We start from the raw sequence: 13,496 nt of genomic DNA, 5'->3' as shown, positions 1-13,496 counted from the left end.
AAGAGTCTGATATCCCTTGATCACTACACGTTGCCATTTTTTAGAAATTTCATGGGAGTTCTTTGAAATTGAGAATTATAGTCCCAGAGCCCACTTTATAGACAGTTTTCCGCCCAAGAAAGTGTCAAGGTTGAAATTAAGGGACAAGAATAGAAAGACCATTCTAGACTCCAATCCAAGTCAGTTCCCCAAAACAACTTTATTAATAATATGTCTGAAATCTCTCCATTTGTTTCCCAATAGCTTCTGGACCCAGAAGAATGTAAGAAACTGGCCCCCAGTGATTACTCTCATCTCTCAATCAACAAAGAGTGGCCATGGGCCTTCACTGGCCCCTCTCTAGGCCTTGCAGACACAAAGGTGAAAAGGAAAGAATTGCTGCTCTTTAGGAAGTCTAGTACAGAAGTGGACATGCAACCAAACAAACAATAAAATATGATAAGCCAAAGGCTTCCAAACCATGTTTCATGGAACACAAAAATAATAGGCACTGGTGTGGATGCTTCTGTTTGTATTTACCTGCCTGCCCCAGGACCCACTTCCCTTCTTCTGTTGATACTCCAATATCCATTGAGAATATTCTTCATAAATCTCAATCCAAAAGAAGATGTGGTAAATATAAACAATGGAATATTACTCAGCCATTAAAAAGAATGAAATAATGCCATTTGCAGCAACATGGATGGAACTAGAGAGTGTCATATTGAGTGAAGTAAGTCAGACAGAGAAGTAAAAATATCATATGACATCCCTTATATGTGGAATCTAAAAAGAAATGATACAAATGAACTTACTTACAAAACAGAGAGAGATTCACAGACTCAGAGAAGGAATTTATGGTTGCTGGTGTTGGGGGTTGGGGGGGAAGGATGGGGGGAAGGGATAGTTACAGAGTTTGGGATAGAAATGTAGACTTGCTATATTTAAAATGGATAACCAACAAGGACCTACTGTGTAGCACAGGGAACTCGGCTCAATGTTATGTGGCAGCCTGGATGGGAGGGGAATTTGCAGGACAATGGATACATATATATGTATGGCTGGGTCCCTTTGCTATCCACCTGAAATCATCACGACATTGTCAATCAGCTATACTCTAATACAAAAGAAAGAGTTTTTTTTTTAATCTTCTTAATCCAAATGCCTCAAAGGGAACCAATGCCACCCCCTGAATCCAAGGGTGGATACGTGATCCAGCTCAACCAGTTGGAGCCTTCCTGTTCACAATCTTGACCCAGTACCTCATCAGAACCCATCAGAACTAACCCTAGGATGTTCTCTGCAATGATGGTGAAAAAGATCCTCCCTTTCCCCCACTCGGAGCTGTGGGGCTGTGAGCCTGGGGTGGTAGGGGCCCCCCACCATGGGGAGAAAGTCCACTTGGAGCCTCATGGAGGAGAGAATTCAAGAAGGAAGATTTCTGATGATATTATTCAGGAACCTGGTCCAGCCACAACTGATGAGATTTACACCTCCATTCATTTATTCACTCATCCATCCATCAAACGTTTATTGGGCATCTATTATGTGCCAGGTGTTCTTTTGGGCCCCGGGGAACACAACAGCAAATCAATCACACCACATCCCTACTTAAAGAAGCTTTTAACTCCTTGTGGTGGTGGCTGTTGTTCAGTCCTCCAGTCGTATCTGACTCTTTGCAGCTCTTTATAACTCCTTAGGAGGAGACAAATGCATGAAAAAATGATGTCCATGTTAACAGGATCACTCGAGTTGCTGCACGGAGGTTCCACTGAAAGGAGGAAGGGGAAAAATAAGGAGGTTATTGTTATAACCGAAGCAAGAGAGGTGACCCTGGCTTGGACCAGAATAGAAGCACTGAGAGGGAACCAGAGCCAATTAACTGCTTTCAAAGGAACTCATGCCGCTTTTCGGTCACTTGTAGCTGATGGAGGCTGGCATGCCCGATTCCATCTCCTTTCAGATTCCATCCACATTAAACACGCTCACTTTACGCGCCACCAAGAAGGAAGAAATGCTGCCAGTTAGCCGACAGTGTGATTCTTTCACATCCCTTGAAAGAGCTCCTTTAGACCTTTTATGTATGTTAGTAGGAACAACTATGAACAACACATGCAAATAATAAAACTATATCACAAGTACCACCATGATTAGCAGTCATCATAAAGCACATCCCAATTTCAGAAATATTAAAACATGGGGAAATGTGTGCCTTAGAGTCAATGAAATCCAATAGTATGTACACATTTGTCTGATTTTATAGAGATGATTGATATGTGGTTTATCCTTATGAAATCCATACTTACTTTCTAGGAGGGTTGAAAGGTATAAATGCATCCTACAGTTCATTTCTACTTAACCTATCAGATTGATTTATGGCCATTTTCTTAATCCCCCACGTACAAGAGGAATCAAAATGAATTTTTAAATGAGGCATAGATCTTAAAATGTAATTTTCACATCTTAGACTCCTGCGTTAGACACACACATGCCTGGTACACATAAGGACACCAAGCCCATAAGCCCACATCCCTTACATGGCATCTCTCCATATTATGAGAGCAAAGCTCATTCAAAGCAATTTTGAGGTTTCTCAGAATATTTTTCACTTCCACCTTTTGCACAAGCCATAACTGGTATTAATACAAGGATGGAAAGCAATGTATAACATAAGTGAGCTTGCTCCAGTGCTAAAACACTGAAGACAAAGTTGGAAGTGAATCCTGCAGCATTAGAGATCTCAGTCACTTTGTGAATCACAATGACAAGGACACCCCAGGTTTAAAAGACTGTCTAAGTGAAGCATGATTGCAACTTCAGGGAGGGATTTTTTTAATTGCCTTCATCATCTGAACATGCACAGAGAAAAACAACTTTTGTCGTATATGTATTTAAACAAAGAAGATATTTTCATGTTCTAGGCTGCATGCAAAGTTACCTGGCCCAATAATTATACAGAAATAACAGTTCCTTTTAAATGTCCCTTTAACTCCTGAAAATCTAAAGTGAGAATATCCAGAGCTGGTTACAAGGTTGTAAAATCAATACCTTCAAATGTGAGTGCAAGCCGTAAGTTGATACAATATTGATTTTTAAAACACCCTTTGGAAATATAATTTAAGAACATGTTTCTGAAATCCTAGAAAGTATTCAATTCTTTTGATCTAATAATCTCACTCCTTGCATCTAATTTTAAGGAATTCACTTAAAAAAAGAGAAACGCTTTATGTATAAAATTTTCAATCAAGTTACTTATAAAGATGAAAAACTGACAACAGCCTGCATGTCTAACAACAAGAAAAGATTTACGTAAATTATGATAGTTTCATCAGATGGACTATTACAGCCCATTAAAATATTAACGTTGAAGACATTATAGCAACATAAACTACTTAAAATATGATGCCAAGAGAAAAAGCAGAAATCATTTTATTGTGACAAGTGCACCCTTATGTAAAAACATCTAGACATAGATAAGGATAGTAAAGAAAAAAAAAAAAAAACGTAAAAACAATTTTGCCACAAATCTAGAAAGGGAGATGATTTTGCTTTCATTCCCAGAACGTGTATTATGATATGACTGCTCAACAAAATGTGTTCTGAAGATGGTAGCTGATTATTGTAAATGACCGAGTGCATTCAAGGTGTATTGTTACTATCATCCTATAGACATTTGCATAAAGAGACCGCTATCATATTGCGATCCATGTGCTACTCTCATTCTGCACTGGCCCTACATATCCGTGAGAGATTAATTTTCCTGTAGGTCTCCAGAGGTGGCACAGGGAACAATGTCAGGTACCAGACACTGCAGTAAACAGGCCTGAGGGTGAGTCTATTCCCACACAGGCCATGGGACCCTAGGGAGTTTTCCGGAGGGCTCTGTAACCCCTCTAGTAAAATGCAGGTGCTGAGACCTCCCTGGCTGAGCTGTGATGATGATTCCCAATTAGGTATGAAAAGGAGTCCACACAATGCATCATTAAGCCAGAGTTGTTAATATTACCTGGATACAAGATGGTTATGGTACAATGATGCAATGGCAAATTTCCAGTTAGAGTTTAGCTTTGAATTATGGAGGTATCTGCATCTTCAACCACCCAACAACTCTAGTTTGGGAGAGCATGTTCTTTGGCTGGATCATGTCACTGCCCTGTTTAAAATTCTTCCATGACCACAGGTGCCCATAAGGTCAATTCCAAACACATAGCCGCTGGGTTCTTTAAGGTCAGCCCAGCACTCAGGGCCTGAGGCTTCCAACCTCACATGCCACACTGCAGGAGTACTAAAGTTCCCACAATCTCCCCAGTGAGCCATGTTTACTCTTTACCATCTGCCTTTGCATATTCTGTTCCATCCCTCTGAAATACCCTTCCCCTCTCTACCAACCTCTCCTTCCTGGGAACTCCTACCATTTCTGCAAGGCTTAGTCTGTGAGGAAGTCTTCTCTGACCCCTCCTCCTTGCCCCAGGGTTAGGGTCCCTCTTGCAGGATACCAAAGTCCCTTGAGCTCCCTGCATCATCCTGGCTATCTATCTGCCCTGCAAGCTACCCGAGGGTTAGAACGCTGCCTCCACCTTCCTCGTAGTCCTGCTGCCCAGCACAGGGGTGAGTACAGAAAAGATGACCAGTAAATGCCTATGAAATAAATGAATCAACTGGTGGCAAATAAGTGTGTTACTTGCACTTGTGTTGAGAAACAGACTGGCAAAACCAAACAAGTTAATGTTTCCCTGAGTTGGAAACTGGCAAAATGAGAGTCCTAACCTTGGGCTTTAACCAGTTGACCTTGAGCCTGACCACTTTCAGAATGAGGAATAGCAGGAAAATCAAAAGGTGGCTCTGCTAGATATAACTATTTTGCCAATAAATATTTTAAAGCAAAGTTTCCAAGATAAAGAAAAACGACAGTTGTCAATATAAGGGAGGAAAATTTCCTCTGTAAATAAAAGAGAAAGACATTAAGAAAATTATCTAAATTACCTTTGACCCAGGCTAGTACCATGAACCTCTAAAACCGGGAGTGATAAAAGTGTGTGCTTTTCTCTGGAAAGGAGTCCATGGCCTTTATCCAAGTATCCTGCTATAAACTAAACTGTGTCCCCACCAAACTTCAGATGCTGAAGCTCAAGCCTTCAATATGACTATATTTGGAGAGGACTTCTAAGGAGATAATTAAGTCAGTGATGTTATAAGGGTGGGGCCCTAATCCATGGGATTGGCGTTCTTATAAGAAGAGGAAGAGCAACCAGAGATCTCTATCTCCAGAGCACACGGAGGAAGGCCATGTGAGGACCCAAGGAGGAGGCTGTCTACCAGCCAGGAAGAGAGCCCTCGCCAGAAACCCACCCTGAAGGCACTCTGATCTTGGACTTCCAGCCTCCAAAACAGCGAGAAAATAAATTTCTGTTGTTTAAGCCACCACCACCAGCAGATTCTAATGTTTAAGCATCTGTGGTATCTTGTTGTATTAATAGCAGCCTGAGCAGACCAGTATTGGTCCCTTCCCCAAAACAGACAGGAAACCTTTGACTTGTTGAAAATAGAAAGGTTTTGACCCAAGTCATCCTCTCCATCTGTCAATGAGTTTGTATCTTCTCACAGGTTCTGAGCAGCTCTGAATGTAACCTCACAGGACAAAAAGGCTCCCAGAGGGACAGGCCTGCCCCACATCCACCCCAAGCAAGATGTCCCTAGCAGAGCACACATTTAAATACTGATTTCAGTGTCGAGATCACTTTGCCTTCCATAGAGCAGTTCAGGGTTATTGTGAGCTTGGCTGGGGAAAGAGTTCAGCTACACGGTGTCCGAATGCTTCCTGGAACACACAAGAGCCTCCCCGACCCATCTGTCTACCTGTTCTCTGTCCACTCCTGGCTCCCCACCTACCTGTGCTCCAGAATAACAAACAGGAAGGGATCAAGCCTCCTTGGGTCCCCAAATCCTACACTGGCCCCACTTACAGCCCTTAGCACCATGGATGGTCCTCAGTGCCCCCAGACTGGGAACTCCTGTAAGAAAGGGCCAGATGGGCCTGACTCAACTACACTGACCACCTTCAGGTATTCTTTTCAGAGGGACTGTCGGGGTGAAAAAATTGACTACCATCCACAACCTCAGACTTCCCAGCCAGCACTATGGTAAAAAAATCCACCTACCAATGCAGGAGACGCAAGAGAAGTGGGTTCGATTCCTGGGTCAGGAAGATTCCCCGGAGGAAGGCATGGCAACCGACTCTAGTATTCTTGCCTGGAATAGTCCACGGACAGAGAAGCCTGGTGGGCTACAGTCCATAGGGTTGCAAAGAGTTGGACATAACTGAGCGTGCATGCATGTATAGCCTTGAAAGATCTAGAGACTGTGACTGGTGCCCAAAAGCCTATTGCCTCCAGGGCAAGACTGTCCAGCTCTCCAAGCCAGCTGTGACACATCCCTTTCTTCACCTGTAAAATGGAACAACAAAGGTACCCACCTCCTAGGGTTACCACGAGGCCTGAGTGAGGACATATAAAGCCTAGAACAGTGTCTGGTACATGAAATGTGCTCAGTAGTCCTGGCTCTTATTGAGGGCGCATGAGACTGGAGAAACCGGTGCAATAGGAAATGGAGCTTTTACAGGCAGAGTTGCCAGATAAACAACACTATGTGCAGAGCTCGGTACTGATTATATTTACAAGGCACTTCTCACATGGATTACCAGTGGTTAAGTTTAGGGTTAACAATCCCCTAAAGTAGAGGGCGGTTATCCTAAGTCTCATCTGCTAGATGAAGAAACGAAGGTTTCAGAGAGGTTAAGGAAGTTGCCCCAGAGACACACAGCGCCGGGAAAGGGGTTCTGCTCGTCCAACCACCAAGCTCCACTGACCTGAGCCGCAGGAACCCAGTTCTGGAGTTCCGACGAGGTTGGACCGCCTACAACACTCCTTCACCTGGGAGGCGGCCAACAGCGGGACGCTTTCCGCCTGGCCTCAAGAGTTTAACCAGGAAAAGTTTCCCCAGGCTGTCCTGGGCGAACGAGGACGGCGGCATGGAACCTGCCCGTGCACCAGACCAAATGCATAGTACACACGCGCGCGCGGGCACACACACACACACGCCGCCTCCTGCAGCCGCCGGCTTCTAAGGGGGGACCTCGGCTTCTCCGGAGCCCAAGCAACATCCGGACTCGCCTCCGAAGTCCACTCGTCCCTCCTGTCTCCCCAAGTGAAGCCTCGGCGTTCTCCCTTCCCTAGGAATCCGCGCCCGGCCCGCGCTGAGCGCCGTCTCCGGGCCCCCCTAAAGGGCGCCGACACAGAGGAGGTGTTGCCTCGAAGGAAAGCCCCGCGCCCGGCACGGGTGGGGCGCGCAGCCCGCGCTCAGCCGAGGGTAACGGGGGAAGGAGGGCTGCCCGGCCGAAGCCCTCTTACCTTCCTCATTCTCGTCAAACACCGGGGGCTTGTGGGAGTGGTTCCCGCCCATATTCCGCCGCGGCGGCTGCCGCAGCTACATGCCCGGCCGCCGGGATACGGGGCGCGCCGTGAGGGGTGCGGATGCGCCGCGAGCGTCCAGTCCCGGCTGCCGCCGCGCGCCGAGCCGGAGGGGGGCCGAGCGCCGCGCAGGGGCGGGAACCGCGCCCCCTCCTCCGGGGCGTCCCCGCGCCCCGGGCGGCGCTCTCCCGGCGTTCCCGCCGCACCCCGGCCACGCTAGCTAGTCCTCCGGGCCGGGTTCCAGGCGCCCGCACCCACCCGGGAACGCGGGATCTCCCAGCGCCGGGGCCACACCGAGCCTCGCTCCTCGCTGGAGACCGGAGGCGGCGCGGGAAGAGGAGGAGGAGCAGGAGAGGAGGGAGCCGATGGGCGCGGGCTGCACAGAGGGGGCGCGCGAGCGCAGCCCCGAGGGCGGCCTGGAGGAGGGGGCGCGGCGGGTGCTGCGGGCGAGCGGATCTGGGAGGAGTCGACGCGGGCACCCGAGCGGAGCACCGGGTCCGCCGGGAGGAGTCTGGCCCTCACCTCCCGACGTTAAGCAAGTCGTGAGCCATCAAGTGTGCGCCGGGCCCCAGCCAAACGCTTTAGAAGCGCAATTCTCTATCACCTCCAAAAACCACTGTTGCCCATTTTAAAGCCAGGTAGACTGAGGTTCAGGGGTAAAGTAGCTTTTCGGTTAGTCGGCGCTGGCTGCGGAGGGAGCCCCTCGGACGCCCCATTGACTTGATTTGCCCACTTGAGCAGAGTCCCGGGCAGTTCTGCAGCAGACGCCTTTCCTCTTGGTGTTTTCTAAATGTTTAATGAGTGAACGTAGAGTCTGGACCCTCTTGGACTCAGTTTCTCCCCTGAATTCTACCGGGGGAAACGGAGTCCCAAAGGGAGCGGAGTTTGCCCCCAAATCATTCTCCCTAGGACTGGCTGCGCGTGGGCCTCGGGAGTCCTCTGAAACTGAACTAAAGCCTGTTAGCAAAAGGGACGGGGATGCTAAAGAGGGGGGTGCGATGCGTGCGCCCCAAGGCTCTCGTGGGGCGAGCGCGGACTCAGAGGGCCCCGCAGGTTACCCGCGCGGTGCAGTCCGGCCGGCCCAGCGCGCCAGGCAGCCGGGATCGTTGGCCACATCCTGCCATCTACTGGGCGTCTTCAGCCACCGTCTGTTTCGTATTAATAGAAAGCAGTGGTTCTTTTACTTCCCCATGCTTTCTCCCAATCCCCAAGTTTTGCCTCTGTTTTTCTGTCTCTCTGGGAGATGAGGGGGAGAAGGAGACTATGGATGGGTGGGATGGTTCTCTAACATCACAAGAAACCTCCTGGAGACAATGGGAGGTGAGTGAGCCCTGGGAGCCAGCCCTACCCATCCAGTTTCAGGACCGGCCCAAACCACTAGGCCTCATGGGTCAGACAAGCCTCTTTCACAGACCTGCTTCCACCATTTACAGTCTGCGTGCGTTCCAACTTCCAGTTCTCATCTGTGAAATGAGGAGGTTGGTGTTAACTCCCCAGCATTGCTATGAGGATTCTATCACATAATATTTATAAAAGTGGATAACAGGCCCCAGGAGGTAACACATGATGAGTAAATATTTCTTGCTTTTCATTTTGCTGACAAGCATTGGCTGAGTGGCCAGACTATAGCGAGCAATATAATGAACCAAGATAAAGCAGGTACAGCCCCTGGATCAAGGCAGGAGGAGGGTGGTGACAGGCATGAGCACTGGGCCCTGTTGCTCCCAGATTTCACCCTACTTTGGCAGTCTCTAGTTTCACCCTACTTTGGCAGTCTCTAGCAGGCTGCTGCTGCTGCTAAGTCACTTCAGTCGTGTCCGACTCTGTGCGACCCCATAGACGGCAGCCCACCAGGCTCCGCCGTCCCTGAGATTCTCCAGGCAAGAATACTGGAGTGGGTTGCCATTTCCTTCTCCAGTGCATGAAAGGGAAAAGTAAAAGTGAAGTCGCTCAGTCGTGTCCGACTCTTAGCGACCCCATGGACTGTAGCCTACCAGGCTCCTCCATCCATGGGATTTTCCAGGCAAGAGTACTAAAGTGGGGTGCCATTGCCTTCTCCTCTAGCAGGCTACCGGGTAAATTATTTAACCTCTGCTGGCCTCAGTTTGTTCATCTATAAAATGGGTATGATAATAGTATCTTCACCCTTCCTAGGGTTGTTATGCAGAATAAATGAATTGATGTCGCTGTCTGGAACACAATAAACACAACACAGGTATTAGTTATTATCCTCCATAAGGAGCTATGGTGTAAACTGTACTCTGGGCTCACAATTCTTCCTTCTCTCCCTGTCCTTGACATGGCTCACTGGGATGAGAGGGCATTTCTTACTTTCTGACCACTGACATGGAGCGTGCCACTGAACTTAGTTTGGCCAGTGGTCTATGGGAGGAAGTGATGGTGTACGGGTTCTGAGTGATAGCCACCTACTATGATAAAAGGCTGTCCAGGGTGTCCTGGAGGCAGAGCAGAGGATTTGTGGTTGTTCTCTGTGTCTCATCATCTATAAAATTATCATTTATCCCAAGGATTATGTGAGCTACACAGCTCTAGATTTATGAGAGATATAAGCGAATCCATGTGCATAATTAAGGCTAATACATAGTATATATGCTTCAAAGCTAAGTAGAAGTTTATGTTTTCATTCCACATAGAAGGCTCAGCTCTTAACTCTTCCTACTTACAGCTCCGTAAAATATTCTTTACCAAAAAAGATTTTTCAGGTGCTGTTAGGAAAGACTGAGACAGAGGAAATTTCAGTGGACCCTTGTACTCAGAAGCCCACTGCCCAAAGAAGACAGATGAGAACTCCATTCTCCTGCCGGGTCTGGGTAAGGTCGTTTGTCAAGGAGACAGAGTCAGGAGTTTAATCTGTCCACCCAAGGCTCCCCACGAAGACTCATTTCCAACCAGGAAGATCTCCAGATGTGGAAATGGGGTGTGGATGACAAGGTGATGCGCTCTGTCTACCATTCTGCTCTCCCTAGTAGACAGCTGAGGCTGGGAAGCCTCCAGAAACTCTAGTCATGACTCTTTGTGGCTGCAGGAATCAGTCAGGTCCTGCCAGCTGAATTATTCTGAACTAAGTATTATACCTCACTCTTCTTTCTCTTCCCCAATGTGTAGAGTCACCCAGTCTCCTGACAGTGGCTGAGCTACTTGATGTTAGCTGTGTTCTAGACAAAGCCAGCTTACAGGTCTGGCCCTCTTGCCTGGCTCATATGCTGGTAAGGTTTTGTGTGGTCGTTTGACTCTCTGCAAAATAAATCAATAAAATAAAATCCATCGGCTTCTCTGCCCTGAGTGGATCTGTCTTCTGTCCACAGAAGGTTAACTGTGGATAGACCAGGGAAGTTATAGTCTAGGGCTGCTCCTGTGAATCTGACAATGGATTGAGTATATGATTCTGTGTTGCGTCTCGAATCCCAAATAGAGGCACAGAAAATAAGAACTTGGATGCTTTTTCTGACTTCAATTTTCATGAGTAGATTCTCGGGGCTGCTGCTCTTATCACAGAGAGAATGATTAAGCATTCACCAGACTTGCATTTAAAGTTATAAACTCCAGCAGTTTTAACCTGTGATTTATGTAGCACAATCATGCTGAGGAGGTTCATGTAATTCTTCGGGGTAGGATGTCTTCTGTGCCAAGCCATTTTTTTTTTTTTAATCTGCTAGATCAGATTTTGTTATCGTTTCTGGTAAGTCTATTTTATTTAAAACTTGATTCTGGTTCACTTAGAGTAAATACCGTCTGCTTGCATTCTTTTTCAATATGTTCTGTTTGGCAGCATTGTACATTATAAAGAAAAAAAATAAGAAAGGCTGTTTTGTGGCATGCCAAGATAAGGAATGGTTTGTACAGCCAATTTGTTGTTGAAAATTATTTCACTCGGGTAGCAAAATCTCTCCTAGGATTTTTTAAAAATGGTAATTTCAAAGAGTAACCTTTTATTGTTAAGAGCCTTTCTGGGTGAGTGTGTGTGTGCACAACAGCTTACTTAAAAGAAGGGTCTGTCACTTGCTAACTGTGGCGGTGTAGCTGCTTTTTCTGGCATGATAAAACTTCCCTAGTTTGCAACTTGGTAGCCCAGCAATTCTGAGCGCCTCATTCTTTTATTAAAACAACTTGCATAGTAGCTCCATGCTGACCTCAAATTAATTAAGCGTTCGAGGGAAATTCTAGCTGTAACGTGAACCAGGCTGGGTCAGGAGGAAAGCTTAGTAGCTGCCAAAAGCAGCATCCATGGAATGTGTAGCACTGTGTTCCCCTCTGGGTTGACAGGAGTTCTTAGGGGCTTAAAGGAATGAATACCATAAACTGCACTTGAACTTGTGTGGACTTACGTATGTGTGTGCATGCCCATGCAAGCGTGTTTCAGTATTTTAGTGGGGAGAGAGTAAAAGTCTTTCACTGTTCCTTAAAAAGTTCCCCGAGTCTTCCTCTTCTGAAAAAAAGGACTGAGAACCACTGATCTGCAGAATAGTTGTGAACTGAAAATGCCACCTGCCGAATCAGCGAACATCATCAGTGTTGTTGCAGCCATCAGCCACTACAGCCACTCTGGATGGTGTTGGTGAGCTCTTAGGGAACTCAGGATGGAGACGTAATACTTGCCATCCCCTCAAATCATCAAACTGTAGCGCCCCCCACCAGCCTGAGCACCCTGACGAAGCTCAGGATGAGAAAACACAGGATACTGACCCCAGATAGCTGAGGTGCATGTCAAAGGAATCAGTTCAGTTGCTCAGTCATGTCCGACTCTTTGCGACCCCATGAACCGCAGAACGCCAGGTCTCCCTGTTCATCACCAACTCCCGGAGTTTACCCAAACTCATGACCATTGAGTTGGTGATGCCATCTAACCATCTCATCTTCTGTCATCCCCTTCTCCTCCTGCCCTCATTCTTTCCCAACATCAGGGTCTTCTCAAATGAGTCAGTTCTTCGCATCAGGTGGCCAGAATATTGGAGTTTCAGCTTCAACATTAGTCCTTCCAATGAACACTCAGGACTAATCTCCTTTAGGATGGACTGGTTGGATCTCCTTGCAGTCGAAGGGACTCTCAAGAGTCTTCTCCAACACCACAGTTCAAAAGCATCAACTCTTCAGCGCTCAGCTTTCTTTATAGTCCAGCTCTCACATCCGTACATGACTACTGGAAAAACCATAGCCTTGACTAGATGGACCTTTGTTGACAAAGTAAGTTCTCTGTTTTTTAATATGCTGTCTAGGTTGATCATAACTTTCCTTCCAAGGCGTAAGCGTCTTTTAATTTCATGGCTGCAATCACCATCTACAGTGATTTTGGAGCCCAAAAAAATAAAGTCAGCCACTGTTTCAACTGTTTCCCCATCTATTTGCCACGAAGTGATGGGACCAGATGCCATGATCTTCGTTTTCTGAATGTTGAGTTTTAAGCCAACTTTTTCACTCTCCTCTTTCAGTTTCATCAAGAGGCTCTTTAGTTCTTCTTCACTTTCTGCCATAAAGGTGGTGTCATCTGCATATCTGAGGTTACTGATATTTCTCCCGGCAATCTTGATTCCAGCTTGTGCTTCCTCCAGCCCAGCGTTTCTCATGACGTACTCTGCACGTAAGTCAAAGGAATACTTTCTTTTTATGTTCTGCTTTGTTTTTTATTCATTTTTATTGGAGTATAGTTTCTTTACAAAGTTGTGTTAGTTTCTTCTGTACAGCAAAGTGAATCAGCTATACATATACATATATCCCCTGTTTTTTAGATTTCCTTCCCATTTAGGTCACCACAGAGCACTGAGTAGAGTTCCCTGTGCTATACAGTGGGCTCTCATTAATTATCTATTTTATACATTCTAGTGTATATATATGTCAATCCCAATCTCCCGATTCGATGATCCAGCGGTTGCTGGCAATTTGATCTCTGGTTCCTCTGCCTTTTCTAAATCCAGCTTGAACATCTGGAAGTTCACGGTTCATGTACTGCTGAAGCCTGGCTTGGAGAATTTTGAGCATTACTTTGCTAGCGTGTGAGATGAATGCAATTGTGCAGTAGCTTGAGCATTCTTGGGC

General features: G+C 46.6%; 1 protein-coding gene across 3 annotated transcripts in view; it reads right to left on the bottom strand.

Moving 5' to 3' along the window:
• Window positions 1-7,852, bottom strand: part of STK32B (serine/threonine kinase 32B) — a 375,768-nt gene extending 367,916 nt beyond the window's left edge. The window contains exon 1 of one of the 3 annotated variants that reach the window (XM_081489937.1): window positions 7,386-7,852. In XM_081489937.1, the coding sequence (XP_081346063.1) occupies window positions 7,386-7,437 (52 nt within the window). In that variant the 5' untranslated portion in view covers window positions 7,438-7,852. The remainder of the gene's footprint in view (window positions 1-7,385) is intronic. The other 2 variants (XM_081489845.1, XM_081489748.1) reach the window with 2 other exon arrangements.
• Between the last annotated feature and the right edge of the window lie 5,644 nt (window positions 7,853-13,496).

This window comes from Giraffa tippelskirchi, chromosome 1 (assembly GCF_054371585.1).
Source record: "Giraffa tippelskirchi isolate mGirTip1 chromosome 1, T2T-mGirTip1v1.2.pri, whole genome shotgun sequence".
NCBI lineage: Eukaryota > Metazoa > Chordata > Mammalia > Artiodactyla > Giraffidae > Giraffa > Giraffa tippelskirchi.
The sequence above is the reverse complement of the archived record's forward strand: the minus strand, read 5'-3'. Positions and strand labels throughout refer to the sequence as shown.